Genomic DNA, 19,614 nt, shown 5'->3' on the forward strand with positions numbered 1-19,614 from the left:
CTTTGATCGTAAACTGACCTTTATACCCAGTTCGGTCAAATGGGGCAGATTGCTGTTCAATGTTCAAAGGTATATCGTGCTCTTATTAGATCGAAACTCGATTATGGATCAATGGTCTATGGCTCTGCCAGACCCTTGGCCTTAAAGATGCTGGACCCCATTCATCACCAAGGACTTCGACTGTGCACTGGGGCTTTCCATACCTCTCCAGTTCAAAGTATATACATTGAATCTCATGAACCTTCTCTACACCTTCGCCATTTGCAACTATCTTTACAGTATACTTCGAAACTTCATTCCTTACCAAAGCATCCCACCTAGAAATGTGTTTTCCTTCCTCGGTGGGCAGTACCTATTCAGAACAGACGATCTGTCATTGCTCCGTTTGGCCTTCGCATCCGGGGCGCAATTGGATGAAATGGGTCTGTCCTTGGATAACATTGCAGATTCCACAGGTTGGCCCATCCCACCATGGCTTATTACAGCCCCAAAATGTGACCTTTCTTTCAGTCACCTAAAAAGGCAGATACTCCAGATTGGAAGTACTGTCTTTTATTCAATGAATATCTTTCAAACAATCATTCAGTTCCCATTTATACAGATGGTTCCAAATCAGGTAATTCAGTGGGCTCTGCTATGGGTCAGTAGTTGCACACAGAATCCCTTCTACAGCTTCTGTGTTCACTGCTGAACTGTATGCCATATCTCTTGCCCTGGATCATATTGCAGCTGAGCAGTACTCCAACTGCACTATTTATACTGATTCGCTTAGTTCTATACTTGCCTTGGAATCGCTACATGTTAGCTCACATCCTATTCTCGCTGATATTCGAAACTGAGTGGCCCATTTCTCATTAGCAGCTATCCCAATCCAGTTTTTCTGGATACCAAATATGTTGGTATTCGCGGGAACGAGCTTGCAGACATGGCAGCTAAATATGTCTGCTTCAGCACCATCACTCCTATGCCTATTCCGTACATGGAGTATGGTGTTGTCTTCAAGGCTCGGCTCCGTGCCAGCTGGCAGTCCACTTGGAGTGAGCAACATGACAACAAACATTTTCAAATCAAACCAAAAATTGGACTTTGGCCATCTAGCATCTGTAAAGTTTGGAAGGAGGAAGTTGTTCTCACTAGGCTACGCATTGGTCATAGTTTTTTAACTCATCATTTTCTTTTATCTGGAACTGATGCACCAATGTGTAGTTTGTGTAACACTCAAATCACTATCAGCCACGTTTTACTTTCTTGCCATCGTTACAATTCTCAACGACGGCAATATTTTAAACATGTTTTTTCCCAGGGTCAGTCTGTAACATTGGACAGAGTTATTGGTGATGGTAACTCTGTCCACCTTGATAATGTTTTTAATTTTTTAATGGCCATTAATCCTTTTAATCTCATTTAAGTGTTCCATATTTATTCATTACACCTTTTTAGTTGTGGTTCCTTTTTTACAGTTTTAATCTCTCTCCTTCAATTTGACATTGGACAATGGCCAGAACATTAAATAACTCGACACCAGGACTGGAAAGGCCAACTTCAGGTGACTAACGCTACTGTTTGAACTATCCGTTTGAACTACTCGTTAGTCATCCTGGCGAGTTGTTATACTTTTGCTGGATATCATTTCACACTTGTACTACTTAACTTTTTAGTACTGGCCATATTGACTCATAACCCGGAACCAGGAATGGAAAGACCAACTTCAGGTGACTGACGGTGGTTTTTATACTTACCTGTTAGTCTTCCTGGCGGGTTATGATCATTACCATTTTGCTAGAGTAAATATTTTACAACTTTGAAGACTGGATGTCACCATTGGTTTTTACACCATTTTCTGTTTTAATTACTGTTTTGTTTTTACCTTCATTTACTTTTACAAATTTTACTCCATTTACTTGACTTTATCTTTTTCTGGACATTTGGTTACTCATTGTTACACTTTTGCTATCCATCTTTTAAAACTTCTATTCTTTTACATTTTGATACTGGTTGCTATGACACATAACCCGGAACCAGGACTGGAAAGACCAACTTCAGGTGACTGACGGTGGTTCTTGAACTTACCTGTTAGTCTTTCTGGCGGGTTATGATCATTACCTTTTTGCTAGAGTAAATACCTTACAACTTCTTATACTCTGCCTTCTATTTTAACATTGTAGACTAGGTGTCAACATTGGTTTTATACTTTTTTGTTTTACCTTCATTTCCATTTATGTCTATTACTACATTTATTTATTTATTTATTTTTTACATTTTTACCGAATGTCTGGCGCAGATAGCCTCGCTGCTTTGTGCCATAAAACACTAAATCAATCAATCAATCATAAAGCTATCTCAACTGTAAAAACCACTGTTTCATCATTTCTGTTGGTTTATACAAATTTTGTGATTTATATATTCCACTATAAACATTTATTCATGTGTATTTTTAGTTGTTGCAATGTTTTGTTATTGTTTAATGATTCTACCCTGAAAAATTGATAGGAAGGAAACAAAAAATGTTTTGAATGTATTATTAATGTACACAACACTAAAAAAGAAACAGCTACTAACTTAAGTTTTTCAACCATTACTAGCATAAGGAAACTAATGCGTGTGACACATTTTGCATATTCATAAGTCATGAAATTAGTCTGGTTGAGCAAATCCACCAATATTGAAAAAATATTTAAATATTAACACTAGTTGGTTCTTTAACCCTTAAATGGTGGCCATTATCAGATGATGTTTTCCTAGAAAAAGGCAGCTATCATTAATTGATGATTTTGTTCTTTCCACTCAATACAGCTATCATCAATTGATGACACAAGCTAAAAACATTAGTTGGCAACCCCTTCACACTGTAGCAACCTTACCCACTCAGTGTTCCTTCTGAGTCATTCTCAATGCACTGTGCATTGAAGAATGTTTTTGCAATTTTCATACTCTGAAAAACATTTAGACTTGTAATAAGTCTTTATTATGCTTTTCATATTTTGTTCAAAATTCATAAACAAAATGCTAATGATTATGTTTTAAGAAATTTTTTTCCAAATTTTTTATATCTGTGATGAGCTGCTACCTATAACATTCCTGCTGTTTAAGGGTTAATACTAATAATGAGAAAAGTTTAATTTATTGGATCTTAAACACTATGTATATGGATGATAATATATCTACTTACTAACTAATTACGAGTGAGTGAGAAGGAAATCAGAAGTTAACTTGCAAAAACTGTGAAAATTAATATAATCTGGTATATGCTGAAAAACACGCTTCAATACAGAAAGTATTTCTCAAAATTGCATTTAAAATTTTGTAAAGTGTCCTTAACAGTAAGTGTTCTGTTTATATAAAGTGATGTTAATGAGTATGTTCTTATTTTATGATATAAATATTAGGTCATATTTACTGCTCATTTCTTACGTTTATAAATTCTTGTGATGCTATTGAATAATAGTGAAGGCAGGTGTGTTTAAAAAAGTTTAAAACTGAAAAATTCAAAAAGAGTACGGAACTTTTCAAGACATGGGAGCAAGAGGTTTTTTTCATGCATGGGTAGAGAGAAGGTTCTGCCATATATTTGTTATGCTCAATTATCCCAAGTGGTATAATTTGAATAGGAACCACAGTAATGCAAATGTTGATTTCTCTAACAGTTTCTCTTTGAAATCTAGAAGGTAAGAAGAGAAATTGCCATCTGAAAAAAACGGAATATTTGAATTTGCTGCAAAAAATCGTTGTGTTCTGTGACCAGAAGTGAAATTAATACAAAATCATCATACTAAGTAACTAAATTTTAGCTCATAGAGTGAAGCAACTTATTGATACAGAGTTAGTCAAACAATGTATTTTAAGCCTATAACACATCATTTTCCAATTTCCTGAACAGAAAAATTTGCAAGGAAATTGGAAATCTGCAGTTGTCTGACATAATCTGTGCAAAATGAACAGATCTTCCAGATTATTTTCTTTTATCATTGATGAACTTAAGTAAATACCAATGTCTTAATTTGGTTCTGAACTTCTCAACAGATGTAATATCAACGTCATAATTAATTTTCTTTGTATAGTATTGTTCAAAAGAATGATTTATAAAAGAAGAAACTTCTAGCAATAATACTAATGACAGGTTAAACTCAAGGAGTAGATTAGTGCAAAATCCCAAGATATTTTTTTAAAAAACATAGATCTGACTGGAACAAAATTTTAACTGAGTGCACTGATGGATGCCTTTCCATGACCAGCACAAACTTTGGTTTTGTTTTTCGTCTTAAATAAACCTAACTTATTAAGCTACCACTATATTCTTTATCAAGAAAACTTGTCATTAATGTTTCCTGAAAACATCATTAATACAATTAAACGTTTTCTTGTTGGGTATAGTGCAAGTTATGAGTTGTACAATGTTGAATTCTGATATAAAATAGCATCCCTCACAAATATCAAACTGTTCTTTTGAAAATAAATTGATAAAACAGATGACTACCAAAGTTTATCTATTTGCAGAGAAACTTAAGATGTACACTAAATCAATTTCGTTTAAGGATATCACAAGCTTTCCAAACTTCCACCTTGTTCAAGACAGTCCAGGAGAAAGTACTGGTGGGACATATCCAGTTGTTGATCCATCTGTAGAAAGAAATAGACTGTAGGTTCCAGGACCTTAGAAAGTCACACCAAACATGCTCGTCCTTTCAGCCGTGAGGGCATGATAAGTGACGGTCAATCCCACTATGCGTTGGTAAAAGAATATCCCAAGAGTTGGCGGTGGGTGGTGATGACTAGTTGCCTTCCATCTACTCTTACACTGCTAAATTAGGGACAGCTAGCTTTGCACGAAATTAAAAAAAATACAAGCAAAAATAGTAGCAATCCCATTTCAAAGCACTTATCAAGGAATAAATAATATTTTAATAACAATCTTTATCTTTTCATGATCTTTTAATTTATTTATAACAATCCGACCCATACATTTTACAGCTGAAGCATTTATTTGCATCTTTCTCAGCCAAGGACTATGAACACTTTCTCCAGTCTGCATTATACAATTTTAATATGTTATGGAAGCTCGCTACTTTGCTTGGCATTGTATAGGAAGTCAATTTTCAACTGTTAGACCCCACTCTACTGTGTCGTGGGATTTAGTATTTAAAATTTATTCAAGGCTACCAGCAAGATCGTTGTTAATTGGAAAATTAGAACAAATCTCTGAATCTTTTCATGTGGAAAACTGTAATCAAAAACTTTAAAGTGCATTTTAAAATTGTTTATCACGATTTGTTTGCATACTGGGTTATACTATACCTATCACAGTGTGTTAAAAGCATAAATATGTATATTAATTATCAATAGTATAGTATACCGGTTTCTTTACAGGTATACAGGTGTCGCTATTGTAGAAAACAGGATCAATGGTGAATTAATTATCAGATGTTGCAGATGATGTAAAATAATAAGTCAACATTAATAGCTTCTATTAGTTTAGTCGAACCACTTTTTTACACACGTTTCAATTTCACAACATCATACATATTACGATATACAATATAAATACCTAGCACATAAAACGTAATTCATTACTTGAGCTAAAACATAAAACGTGAACGACGCCCATGTACACATTAAAAGAAAATCGTCTTCGTGTTTAAACAATAGACTTACTATTTAGGGTTCATATCAAGCATGATAGGTAATACTTATCGACCTTTGTGAGCCTACTTGTGTGGTGATTCTATTAAATTTACTTAGGATGTGTCAGAACAACTGATCAGCTAGCCTTGCAACCGGTGCATGTATCATAACTTGGACGCAATGTATAATTGTATGGTATTAATTGTGTAGAAAATATTTTTCTTTACTTTTCCGGTTTTCTTTATAATTTAAGAGAAATAGCTTGGCCATTTATATTTAGTACAAAGAAACTGTAAAAACAGGTAAAGAAATAGGTGAATTGCTCATTATTCAACTGTGATTTTAAATATTTATCAAAAACTACTAGTTCACACGCCTGGCATGGCCAAGCGCGTAAGGCGTGCGCCTCGTAATCCGAGGGTCGCGGGTTCACGCTAAACATGCTCGCCCTCCCAGCCCTGGGGACGTTATAATGTTACGGTCAATCCCACTATTCGTTGGTACAAGAGTAGCCCAAGAGTTGGCGGTGGGTGGTGATGACTACTTGCCTTCCCTTTAGTCCTACACTGCTAAATTAGGGCCGGCTCGGTGCAGCGGGCTAACAACCTACTCACTTAAATACCTGTTGAAGAATCCGCAAGCGATTGCGGCCCTATGTTCTTTGATGGAATCTAATGGTGATAACTAACTAACTAACTAGTTCACAGCTGGGAACGCTGTAAGTGGATGGATTTAGAACAATCTAACCTGCTGTTCGATTCCCCTTTGGGGACACAACAGATTGCCCAAGGTAGCTTTGTTCTAAGAAAAACATACCGAAAATGCTTAACAGTACTTTTTTGCGCTCAGATGAGTGAGGAACAAAAATATAGTTTATTTTTTCACACAGTATTGATAACTGAATAGGGGATTAACTCGTCTTTGCAAACGATGTATATACTTAAATCGTTTAACTTCTAAAACATTGTGTAGGTCAAAAGGATGTTATAAACGTGATTGAATACTTCATCTTTCGCATGTGTAGCGTGTGCTGTGCCATATTAGTCGATAATATGTATATTATTTTATTTACATATACAGCATTATCAATTCGTATGCTTTCTATATGAGAAGGACATACGTATTAAATAGATAAATCCTTTAAATACTGCTATTGTTGTGTTATATAGTTGAACATGAATGAAACAAAATCCTACTAAACAGAGTATGTAGTTGTTGTGTTTAGGTTTAAGGTGTGTTTTCTTATAGCAAAGCCACATCAGGGTAGCTGCTGTGTCCACCGATGGGAATCGAATCCCTTATTTTAACGTTGTAAGTCTGAAGACATGCCGCTGCCCAACAGGGGGACTTATGTTTTAAAGTAAATAGCTCTAAAAACATGGAATGACTCTAGCTTAAATTTGTCTCTGTAAACGACATTTGTTTTGTGGATACTTACCACCTTTCACGAAAATATTAAGATTTTTCCCATCATAAAATGACGTTATAAAATAATGAATTCTTAAAATTATAGTATCAATGTATTGTGGACATTAAAATCTATTTCTGTAGCAAATTTTATCTTTATTGCTGTGAATATTACCACATATATTTATTGGGATTGTTTGACCTTTAGTTCCATAAACTTCGTTCAACTAATTAAATAAAATAAATGAAAAATTGTTTTGGCGTATTGGATTAAGCTATAATCCTGTCGAGGTTCAAGTCAATCTGCAAAGAAATGAAGGAATAACGGTCAGTTAGAAAAGTATTTGAAAGAAGAAGAAACAATAGGAAAACAGAATGTTTATGCAAAGAAAAAACGTATACTATAGTAAGAGCTTGAATAATTAATCCTGACTTTGGATAATTTTAATATCTTAAATGTCTTAGTTCAGCAGATTCTTGAAAATAAAAAATGATCAAATGTGATGGCTTACAGGTGGCAGTACATAATTAATGTATAGCTACTGACAATATTCATAAAATGTAACCCAAAATGTTTTTGAAGTTATTTGGGCCAGGACAAGAGGCAGTCGGGGTAAAAACTATTAGTGCACGTGATAATATACAATGGATACAAAAGTATGCACGCAGACTTTTAGTGATATATAACATGAATTATTATGAACCAACTACATTACTACTTCTAAAAGAATATTTTAATTATGAAATTGTAATATTTGGCAGACAGCGAACTTTCATAGAGCAAAAAGAGTAACAATGATACTTACACTACACCCAAGAAAAAACACAATTTTACCTGTTGTTTTATGGTAAGTAAAGTGTAATGTATTTCGATTGTTTTAAATTGAAGTGTTTGACTATGGAAAACGATCAGTGGTATATGAAATTCGCAAACAATTGCTTAAATATCATAATAAAAATGAACTTGGTGCACTCAATGTTTTATTTGGTTGTAGTAGAATATTTTATCATGCAAATTGAAATATTTAGAAAAGCACAATTTTGGAATATTTTCTTAATATTGTCTCAGCACAAGGAGCAGCGCAATATGCGTGAAAATACAGGTTGTAAGTATATTAGAGAAAGATATAAAGTAGTGACACTGTGGTGAAATTTTGTAATTTGCACTATTTGTAGCACTCAACGTGTAACTGAAAAAAAATAATTAAGGAGAGATAATAAAGATTTTGGTGAATACTAAAGTTCAAAAAAGTTTTGTTTGTTTTGTTTGTTTGTTTGGGAATTTCGCACAAAGCTACTCGAGGGCTATCTGTGCTAGCCGTCCATAATTTAGCAGTGTAAAACTAGAGAGAAGGCAGCTAGTCATCACTACCCACCGCCAACTTTTGGGCTACTCTTTTACCAATGAATAGTGGGATTGACCGTCACATTATAACGCCCCCACGGCTGAAAGGGTGAGCATGTTTGGTGCGACCAGGATTCGAACCCGCGCCCGTCAGATTACGAGTCGAACAACTAAACACACTTGGCCATATATATACTTAGATAGATAGTGAAGATAAATACATTTTAATGAAATTAAGTAAGCCAAATTACAAGGAAGAACTGCGTTAAAAACAGCAAATCCAAACTTTTGACTAATTATATTAGTTTGTTATATCTTAAAAAAGAACAAGTTGAAACTAAAATAAACAAAAAAATGCTGCACTAGTTGAAAACATCCCAGGGTACAAGCTATATTGTGGGATTATAAGATGTACCCTAGGTTTTGGAGGTGACTGCGGAAGTAGGACCCACATTGCGGTGGGGATACACTGTCTATCAGTCATAACATCTATTTGCCAGTCTCACATAAGAAATAAAAGAGTGATAACAGATATAGAAATTAGGAGAGCAAGATGTGGGTGCTCAAGCCCACAACGTCCCGCATTTATATCACCCTTTACTGCCACCACTCATTTACTTAGTCTACTGTGACTATCATGTTCTAAACAAACCTTTATATGTGACAAGGTGTACATCCGCATAAAGTAGTGCCAAGTTGTTAAATTACCTTATTCATAATTAAAAATCATAAGTAAAATTTCTCTAATTTTATTTCTTTATATTTATTTCAGATTTTTCAAATGTTATAACAAACTGATATATATATATATAGAGATATACATATTGGTGAAGTGGAGACCAAATGGCCCTGTATAATGCATAGTACCTAGTAAACAAAGATTCGTATTCTACAGGCAATTAGAGCATGAGTACTGTGAACACCTTAGATGATTGCTCTGCCTCCAAATGTAATTTTTTTAGATAAAGGTAATTATTATAATCAGGTTACTATGAGACTCGCGCAACCTACACATCTCGCTGGTCTTTTTACTAATTAGAGTTCACTTACCTTGCATTTTCATTGTGCATCTCCAATATTTAAGGTCAAGACCAATCTGACTATTTTGTCTTCAATTTGCTAAACTCCAAGATTCCAAAGGCTGGATTGACATTCGATACAGAGGTTCCTATGAAAGAAGATACATTGCTTGCTGATGCATTTGACTTAGTAGACCTCTCTACATCAGTGATTAGATCATCCCTGAGACTTCCAAGGGCCAGACAGCCCCATTGACTATGAACTGTCATTAAAAACCATGGTACTATAGATGTATTAGCACTGGCGACCAAGATGCCAAAAGACTCGAATATACTGATGAAGCCCACTATGCAGGTAGCATAACAACCAATGGGTACATCGATGATGTGTACATCAGCCCCTGTGAGACAATAATTCGAACAAGAATTGATGCAATGATGCTTTCTTTTCTTTAGTGTCCAATCAGAGGGTGTACAATCATCTCAAGAAAGCACTACTAAATATAAGTCCACTTTACTACATAACAAAGATGAAGGAGTCGACTTGAGGTCCAGATGGGCTTGAGAAAAATGCTTCAAAACTAAAGGATCAGGGCCAAAGTGCATAAAAGGTGACCTTACTAGTAACCACTACCTATATTAGTCGAATAGCCATCTTTAACACAATTATGATAGAGAAGCCATCACCATCTATCGCACCAACAAAATCAATATAAATGAAATTTATGCTAACAAAATAAGTGTCAACAAAATTCATGGTGAATGAAGGGACCTCTACTTCATTGGCTGTTAAGCCCTGCATGACACATGATAGCCTACCCATAACATACCATCATTATTCAACTAACCTTACAGCAAATTCTAATATTAAAGTGGCAATGCCAGGAAATGACAGTTAAGCGAATAGAGGCCTGGATCTTATTCAAACGAGAAGAGGAGTGGTTAATTTAAAATGGCACTCTGCCATCCCCAATAGAAAAAGAGATTTTCAGCAATTTGCACAGATGATGCAAACCAGCAAGATCTTTGCTCCGACCAGACAGGTAATAAGTGTTATTGTGACAGTCAGTCATTTGGTCAACAGCTACCTTAAAGAGTCTGCTGCTGAAATTGAGATAAAGGGAGTTGGGCTTCGTGCTTACTGTTGGGTAATCGTGTGTGTATATATATATCTTCATTCTATTTTTTATTCCTATGGGCCTCAATTTTAAACTAATAGTTTCGTTTTGAGTTTACTTACTGATTTAAGTATTATTTTATTACAAGTTATAAGAACCTTCTTTACTGTTAAAACGTGTGCACTTGAGAACGAGGCCCGGCATGGCCAAGCGTGTTAAGGCTTCTGATGGTCGCGGGTTCGCATCCCCGTCGCGTCAAACATGCTCGCCCTTTCAGCCGTGGGGGCGTTATAATGTGACCGTCAATCCCATTATCCGTTGGTAAAAGAGTAGCCCAAGAGTTGGCGGTGGGTGGTGATGACTAGTTGCCTTCTCTCTAGTCTTAAACTGCTAAATTAGGGACGGTTAGCACAGATAGCCCTCGAGTAGCTTTGTGCGAAATTCCAAAACAAATAAACAAACAAAAACTTGAGAACATCATGTTTAGAGTAGACCTAAAACAATTTACAAGAGTTTAAACTCGTAAAAACTGTTAACATTGGAAAATAATATGTTCTTGTCAGGTGGACTGTACTTTAAAGGTGTCGCTAAATGCGTAAAACTTTAGGGGCTCAGGTCCATAGATGTGGAAACCTTCTGCGTTACAGTAGATTACGATTTTATATTTTGATTTTGCAAGACACCAACTGCAGATTCGATGCACTGTCAAATAGAGTCGGGGTTGGTACTCCTTAATGCAATGCTTAACGACGTCTTTGCTATACGTTAAATCGTTTTCAGAGATAACAAAATAATTTACCAAAGAAAGAACAACGAAACCGCACTTGGTGTCAGGAGTATGGTATTACTTTATTGAGAACAAACAAGAACTTTCAATATATTGGAGGTATTCAACTGTTAAAAATAGGAGTACATGGGCACAAAGTGAGATAAAGAACTTGCTAGACATAAAGATAAAATCACAAAATAAAACAGAGCGAGACAAAAATAAAGGAATAAATTTACAGGGTGGAAAAATATAAAATCAGGAACCTAAGAGAATATTTAAATAAAAGAGACGTACTACTTAAGGGTAAATGAAAATAAATCTGGTTGTAGAAAAAAATTGATGAAACTACTGGAGTTGTACAGAAAAGTTACAACAATAATATCAAAGAAGCGTGGAGAAGTTGCAATGACAGAACTGAAGAAGTATAGCAAGGCTTTAACAATAAAATCGACGAAGTAAAAAGCAAAGTACAAAAAGACGTGAATGAAGTAAAGAAATACATTAAAGAGGCATAAAGAGAACTCAAAGAACAAAGTAGAAAAGGGCACCATAGAGAGTGAAAATAACATTAGTTACATAATTTAACGTCTGGGAAAAGGAATTACTAAATATAAAGATTAAACAAGTCACGCCTCTTTTTGCATTGATCCAAGAGTTGTAATCTAAAACCATCATCTAACCAGATTTAACAGACCCGTGCGCAAACCTTTGAAAGGGGGTTCTGTTTTGTAAGAACTTATTTAGTCTACATCTATTTCCACTACCGATGTTATTGAAGGACTTTCCTGGAAACTCCAGCCATGACATTACCAAATTCTTTCTTTGTTAACCTGAACATGACCTAAGAAGGTCTAAAGGTTGTTTTGCACTTTATTTTAATTAAAGTGCTGGTATCCATTCTAGTTCTCTTGAGAATACTACCAAATTCAGTTCTATAATTCACCTGGTCAGTTCAGTATCAGCCAATCGCGAAACCAACGGAATATGATGGAGAAATACCATGGGAGTTTGTTTGTTTGTTTTTTTGAATTTTGCACAAAGCTACTCGAGGGCTATCTGTGCTAGCCGTCCCTAATTTAGTAGTGTAAGACTAGAGGGAAGGCAGCTAGTCATCACCATCCACCGCCAACTCTTGGGCTACTCTTGTACCAACGAATAGTAGGATTGACCGTAACATTAAAACGCCCCCACGGCTGGAAGGGCGAGCATGTTTGGCACGACGCGGGCGCGAACCCGCGACCCTCGGATTACGAGTCGCACGCCTTACGCGCTTGGCCATGCCGGGCCAATCACCATGGAATTATAGCAATTATATTTTCGGCAGACTCACAGTATGAAATCATTTTCGTTTGTTTGTTTTTCAGCGAAAAGTTAACTTCAAAAAGAAAGAACGTTGGTGACAATATTCTCTGTAGAATGAGAAGGGTTTGGGGTTGTGAGTAAAATTGGGCATGCTAATTTATTTTATTTAATTAGAAATAGTTACTCCATTGTCATCTTCTATGCACATCGGAAATTATAAAAGGCCTTATTTACATATTTTTCTACATCTTAGATTGTTAGTAAAAACATCCATTAAAGATAAACGACTCCATATTCCACATTCACGTTGATTTACAATTGTTTAAACTTTTAAATAGCGAAACAATGACAACATAAAAACAAAAATACTTATACTTTATTTGAGTCATCAACTAATATACCATAGGGCCATCTAGAAAAGAAGAAACTCTTTCGTGAACTGGGAAAAAGTTTACCCGAACTTCATTGTGATTGGTTAATGCTCAGAGAAAATCTCAACTTAGCGAATCACAGATAAGCTGAGAGTAAAGGTCTTTTTTTTTTTTTTTTTCTTATTAACATTATTGGTTAAGTTGCGTGTTCTGTATTGTGAAAAGCATGGTTACGTTATTACTGTTATACCGATGACAAAAGTATCAACATGGAATTTCAGCAAACGGTTAAGTATAAATTTTGTGGTTTTTAGTAATACATATCATATATATTTTATTACTTTTTATTATAACTAAAATGCAGGTTTAAATCATACATAAAATCATGATAAAACGTTTATTGAACTACACAGAAGTGTGAAGTTCTTCGTCTGTGATATCGCAATATACAGAACCATTTATAATATAGAAATTTAGGCTTAACTGAGCAATAGTGTGGCGCATTTAGCCTACCGGTAAGTACTGCGTCATTAATTGAAGTTGAAAATTAGGTTTAGCGTTCACGATTTTATGACAGATTGGTTTTAAATTGCTTATGTTTTAATTAGTATTAACTATTGATAATTATGTGACTATAATATTTCGCTTTCGGAATGTTAAGTCTACACTGATTTTAACACTATTCATCGTATTCTTTATGTAAGCAGTAAACTGTTCTAATGTATTAAAAGCAACATTAAAATAAAAACTAGACTGGATTAAGTTATTATTATTAAATCAAAAAGCAAAAAAAAATAATCAGAAATTAAAACTATTTATATGTGTACGTTAAGAAGAATGAAATGCAATACACTTTTCTTGCAAAAGTAATTTCATGGTCTCATTATTGTGATAGTGAGTGAGTGAGACTTGTAATTTTTGCTTTGATTTGCTAGGGATGTAATGGTTTCAATTATCGGTGTGTTTTTTTTAAACAGTCATCCCTCAGTACAGTCACTGCTTTCAGTAATTGTTTTTGATACTTATAGATACTTCATGTTATCGTGGGTAACACAACTTTATAACGATAGTATACTTAAGTTTCTAATGAGTACATTTAAAGAATCGTAATGTAAGATTAGGATGTGTTAAGGGATTGGACAAAAATAAGTACTTAGATAGTGATACATTTCAGTGGGCCTATGCTGTATAATGTAATTATTCATTTTTAAGGTAAACTGTTTTTGAATGAAGTTTTGTTTGCTGCATGCTTGTAGATATAAATTGTGCTTCTGGATGTACCTAATGTGATTTAAATGAGTTCATTAACTTTTATAATGTTTTTTCTTTGTTTCACATCGAATTTTGACAATTTTTAATTTAGTAATTAACAGCAAGTTTAATTTTTTCAGGATTTCCAGTTTCTAGATTTAAATGATATACCTGAAAAAGAAGCCAATGAAATATGTGGAATTCTAAACTGTGCTGGTGATAATTTGCATGTAGAGGTAAGAAACCTTTTCTTTGGGAGAAAAAAAACACCACCATAAAACCTTCTGAAGATATCATATATTTGTAATATTGCCATGGAAGTTATTATTAATTCTAGTTTATTAAGAAAAGAAAAAAATTGTAAAGTAGAATTGATGGAAACGTAAGTTTTTAAATTATGTTGTTTTGGTTTCAGTGTGTTTGTTCTTAATTTACTTTGTAGAATTACTCATTTGCTTAATTAATCCTTTTACAACTGGTTATGGCTTGTATTTAAACTTTTATTAAACTACTAAATTATGAATGTCAGTAAGTTTGAAATCAAATTGCAGATTGTAATTCGAAATTTAATATATCTGAGTTAATATATTAATTTAAAAGTAAATATTAAAAGAACACATCCAAATATAGATTTTTATTGAGTCACATGGTATGATGAATGCAGCACTGTTCAAAATGAACTGTTTGTGATGTCAAAAATACTAAATCTATTTTGTACAAATTAGGAACTTGGATTGATAATATTGTCAAGCTGGAATATAAAATAATATCATATCTTTTTATTTTGCTGAGATGTGGCTCATGTACTAAATCAGGCATGGTGGCCCTGTTCATCTTTTCATTTTTGAGAACAGCCTCTTATATACACTTACTTCAATATAAGGCATGAGGATAACCAATCAACAGGTTAGAATGTCCCCAGAGTGATTTTATCAGCTATTTTAATCTGTGACAAGACTACCATGTTCTTTTCAACCAAGATTTCAAAGAGAAAGGTTGTCTTTAGTCTGCTCAAGTTTAATGCTTTTAGATCTAAATACAGCTTAGTTACTGAGCTTAATAAATTATAGTGGAATTCTGTGGTATCAATACAGTTATTTATTTTTGTTCATTCAACTGTATGTATAAAACATGAAAATTTTTTTGTTTGATATCCTCCACATGCAAAATTTTAAAAGGCTTAGCAACCTATGTTCAACAGCAACCATGTATAAACGTTTTAGTGAGAGGAGATAATTGTTTGGTTTACTTCTTGATTTATTGTTCTATATTTTAAGAAAGCTAAATTTAATAATTAATTTCTATATAGCAATAATCTCTATCCATATATAATGTATAATAATTAAAATATGATTGTATATTACAAAACACTGGGAAGACTAATGGTCAGTTTTATATTAGTGGGTATGTAACTTGAGTGCACGTGTAGTAAGTCAGTGCAAGCCACGTAAGGTTATATAGGCATGACTGGAAGGCCAGTATAATAAAAAAATATATGTAAATATATAGTGTTATGAGACTTAATCTACTGAGACTAATCTTTTGTTTTCTGTGTTATAATATGTAGTCATCCTGGCATGAAAAAAACATTTATTTCATTTTTTTTGTAATTTTTGAGGTTGGTCAAGTGACAGACCCCACATATAGAAAATAAATATAAAGTTTTACTGAAAACAAAGGTTTGAAATCTATTTAGAAGGTTATAGGGATTATGTAAATAATATTTGGGGTTTTGGGAATGAAGAATAAGTTTTTCTCCTCTCTTTTTTTAAATCATAACATGAAATCATTTTGAACTTAGACTAATAATGAAACGCTATTTTGAAACAAATCTTTAGTAAAAAAATGATAAAATTCTGATTTTTTTCTATACAAAATACTTGTAACCTTTACTAAAAGTTTACCAAATTTTCTGAAGGAATATACACTATCAAAGTTAGTGCAAATACTTAACATCTACAAATATGTAGACAAACTTGTATATTATACTGAACCCATAGCAAAAGGGTTAATAAATGATTTGACAGGTAATTTCTACTTAAATAATTAGTAGTTGGAATGAAAAATGTAAATGGTTATGTGAAACACCAAAACTTTCCTAGCTAGCATGAATTTCTTTACAGTAGATGTCAGTTAAAATTTGTATGCATTTTTTAATCAAGCTAGAAGATGGAAGTTACTAAAAATTATCATTGTTATTGTACTATTTTTTTTATTGAAGTATACTCACTTTTTCATAACAAGATTACTCAAATAAATAAAGTTGTTTTTATTATGTGTAACAACTATTTTTATTTTTTTAGCATCCATATTAATTTTTATTAAGGATTTTTCATGCAGTGAAAATTCAATATTGTAAATGTAAGCTGTTTGGGAAGCTAACTACATAGAACTAGATAATTAAGTATCATAGATGTTTATTGATTATAACTGTTGTAAATGGGATCATTGAAAATATTATGAAATAAAAGTTGAAAATCTACATATTGTAAATGAGAAAATTTAAGTGTGTGGTTGTTGAAAATTTTCAGTTAATGAAACTGCAGAAATTCAAGTTGATCCTAGTTTTTTAATTTATAAAAATTTTATAAATAATTTTGATTTATATTAAGTTCTTCCATTATTTAATCAGGATAAGTAAATGACAATTATTCTTTAAATTTTTTATTGTAAATATTAATGTTTCTGAGAGAGCGTAGACTTCAATGAGAAATTCTGAATATAAAACAAGGAAAGAGCTAAGTAACCTTAACACTAAAGTAGACTTTGTTTGTTTTCACCCTTTTGTGATGAACTCATAAAATGGACTGGTATTGAGTTTGAGATTTCACCTGTACAATAAACATGGTAACAGATGTTTTATAACTAATTCCAGCTATTATCATTAGTATAGAAAACAATGAAATAACTAATATTAGGAAATAGAGAAAACAAAATTCCTGTTGTTTGAAGAATGTCTTCAAGGAGTTTTCTTAACTTCATAATTTCATCTCTTCTCCTTTTCACCTATAGCCAATGCTTAATGTTTTAATTTTCCTTTCTTGTATTTTACAACTTATTCATCTTGACACAAATCAATGGTGTCCTTAACACAGTTTCTTTGGTTACGTGCAACACTTTGTTAAAATGTTTATTTAGTAAGTAATATCATAAGACAAATGTAAGTATAATGTATATTTAAAAATAATGTTTAAACCTTCTAATTATGCATTTTAAAACATAATTAATACAAAATTAACTAAAATATAATAGTTAGACCTTAAATACAATTTAAACTGTACATCTAAATATTACATTTAGGTGAGAAACAACTATAAGTGCTGTAATCAGTTAAGCACCCAACAGTTCATGTACTGTGTGACAAATACTTGATGCCAATTTTAAAATAACCATTATTAGTTTATACTGTAAAATGATCTCTTTCTTACTATTGTATATGCACGTATGTAACATGTACATGGAAGTGGTAGGGCTCAAATAAATCTGAAGGTGGGCATGACATTTCTAAACTGTATTCATTCAGAGAACTTTGAAAGGAAAGAGTCCAAAGCTTGTGTAAGCATCTTAGTGGCTAGATGTACCTCTGCTCTACCTATACCATTGTATTATTGAAGATGCAAAGCTAAAAGTAGAGATTTCTCATAGCTTGTTGATCACATTACAATACAAGTAGTTATTCAAAGGTTTATACTGTAATAATGGGCTTACAACTTGAATAAAATAACTTTTGAATCATAACACACATTATAATAAATACATTCACATACATTGATATTAATGGTGCTTTAGTTATTTTGAACATAACACAAGTAACTTGTGCAGAATAACATTTAAAGTGCTTCTGTTGTGAAAGTGTTAAGAAGCTATGTATAATATGATTAATGTTTATATGTATTTTATTCTTGTTTCTTGTTTTCTCAATTGTTTAATTTTGATCAAAATATTTTTGAAGCTTCCTTGGAAGGATGAAACACCTATCAGTAATTTGCCATCAGCAGCAGGTTAGTACACAATGTTTAGTAATCAAACTAGGGATAGAAATTACCTGTAAATTACATTTCCTTGTGTAAAAGTTGCATTTCTTCATGTATTGTTTTTTATTTAATCCATGCAGTATTTTCACCTTTATTGTTCATAATTAATATGGATAAACCGTGCATTCCGATCAGGGTAAACAGCTGAAAATATTAACTTTCTCAGTAATATGGAAATTTACTATTTTGATCCCTGCAAATACAGTATCTTAATAGTAATAAAAAGTTGGTTTCTACTTAAACTTGTACTGTGTTGAGCTTTGTTCTTTTGTGACAATGAATCTTTTAGTGATTTCCAAGTTGTTTTTTTGATTTTGATAAGGCCTTTATTCAATTGAAATAGTGTATTAATTTTGTACGTTGGAGAGACTACGTGGATAAGTTTTACTATGCATGCTTGTTTTTCTTGCAAAGATGTACATTTCTTTGTACATATATTACTATTGTAAAATACAAAGTAACAATTTACACTGAACTAACAAGGTACATGTATTAACTCATTACAGCTTATTTTCACATACAGGATTAACAAGTTTAATAAATATTTTGTTGATAGTTGTACATTAATTATAAAAGTTGTTGAACTTGTATACATTTAAAACGTTAAGATCCATTATTATGAATTAACAAGTTTATATGAAAACATGTTTTAACACTTCTTTGGTCCAACTTTTGCATGTGTAAAAAATTTTATAAGTTTCAAGTTGTGCTGGTTTTAAAGGTGTAAGAAAAGGATTCAGATTTAAGTAACCTTCAGGGTGTTAAAGTTTGGCAACCTTTAAATTAACAATTTTTTTAACAGTGATGTCGAAACCCACTTGTTGAGATTTATATGCAAAAACGGCTCGTTTGGGTTGAGAAAATATTTTACGATGACCGAAGAAGGTCGAAACGTTGTTCGCTCTTCTATGTAAAATAGTTTCTCAACCCAAACGAGCCGTTTTTGCATATGAATTTTTTTAATACTTCTTTCTGACATGATTTTTAGTTTAATGTGTTATTTTGACTGATTTCTGGTTGATTTGATGATTGTGATTTTGCATATCAGCAACATTTGTATGAAAAAAGTAAAATATTTGATCTGTGCATTTTTAGTATTATGGCTTTAAAAAAACCTCTCAGAAACAGTGGTTTCAAAGTTATTATAATTTTCCAAATGTATACAGTGTATTAATTTAGTCAAACTAATTTTTATTGTCTAGGTAATGTGGAACATGTAAATGAAGATCTCTCTCTTGCATGCTGTACTGGTCATGATACCAGAGTTTTTCCTCAGGTTTCAAATGTCAACACTACAATGACTCAACCTTTCTTACCAACTGTTACTAGCATTTCTTATCTACCAGAAGATCAGTCGTACTTATTTGTACCTGCATAAT

The 19,614-nt window shown here is 32.8% G+C and overlaps 1 protein-coding gene across 1 annotated transcript; it reads left to right on the plus strand.

Moving 5' to 3' along the window:
* The first annotated feature begins 13,126 nt into the window (after window positions 1-13,126).
* LOC143236139 (uncharacterized) lies at window positions 13,127-19,613 on the plus strand. The gene is made up of 4 exons (XM_076474425.1): window positions 13,127-13,237; window positions 14,342-14,437; window positions 18,154-18,202; window positions 19,438-19,613. Exons 1-4 carry the CDS (start codon window positions 13,220-13,222, stop codon window positions 19,611-19,613), a joined length of 339 nt encoding a protein of 112 aa, XP_076330540.1. The 5' UTR covers window positions 13,127-13,219.
* Window position 19,614: the final 1 nt, after the last annotated feature.

The sequence above is a fragment of the Tachypleus tridentatus genome, chromosome 13 (genome assembly GCF_004210375.1).
Source record: "Tachypleus tridentatus isolate NWPU-2018 chromosome 13, ASM421037v1, whole genome shotgun sequence".
NCBI classification, from domain to species: Eukaryota; Metazoa; Arthropoda; class Merostomata; order Xiphosura; family Limulidae; genus Tachypleus; species Tachypleus tridentatus.

Bases quoted from the DNA above. Each gene is read 5' to 3' on its own strand.
- LOC143236139 (XM_076474425.1), top strand. The intron at 14,438-18,153 runs GTAAGAAACCTT...ATATTTTTGAAG, and splicing joins GTGATAATTTGCATGTAGAG to CTTCCTTGGAAGGATGAAAC. The intron at 18,203-19,437 runs GTTAGTACACAA...TTTATTGTCTAG, and splicing joins TAATTTGCCATCAGCAGCAG to GTAATGTGGAACATGTAAAT.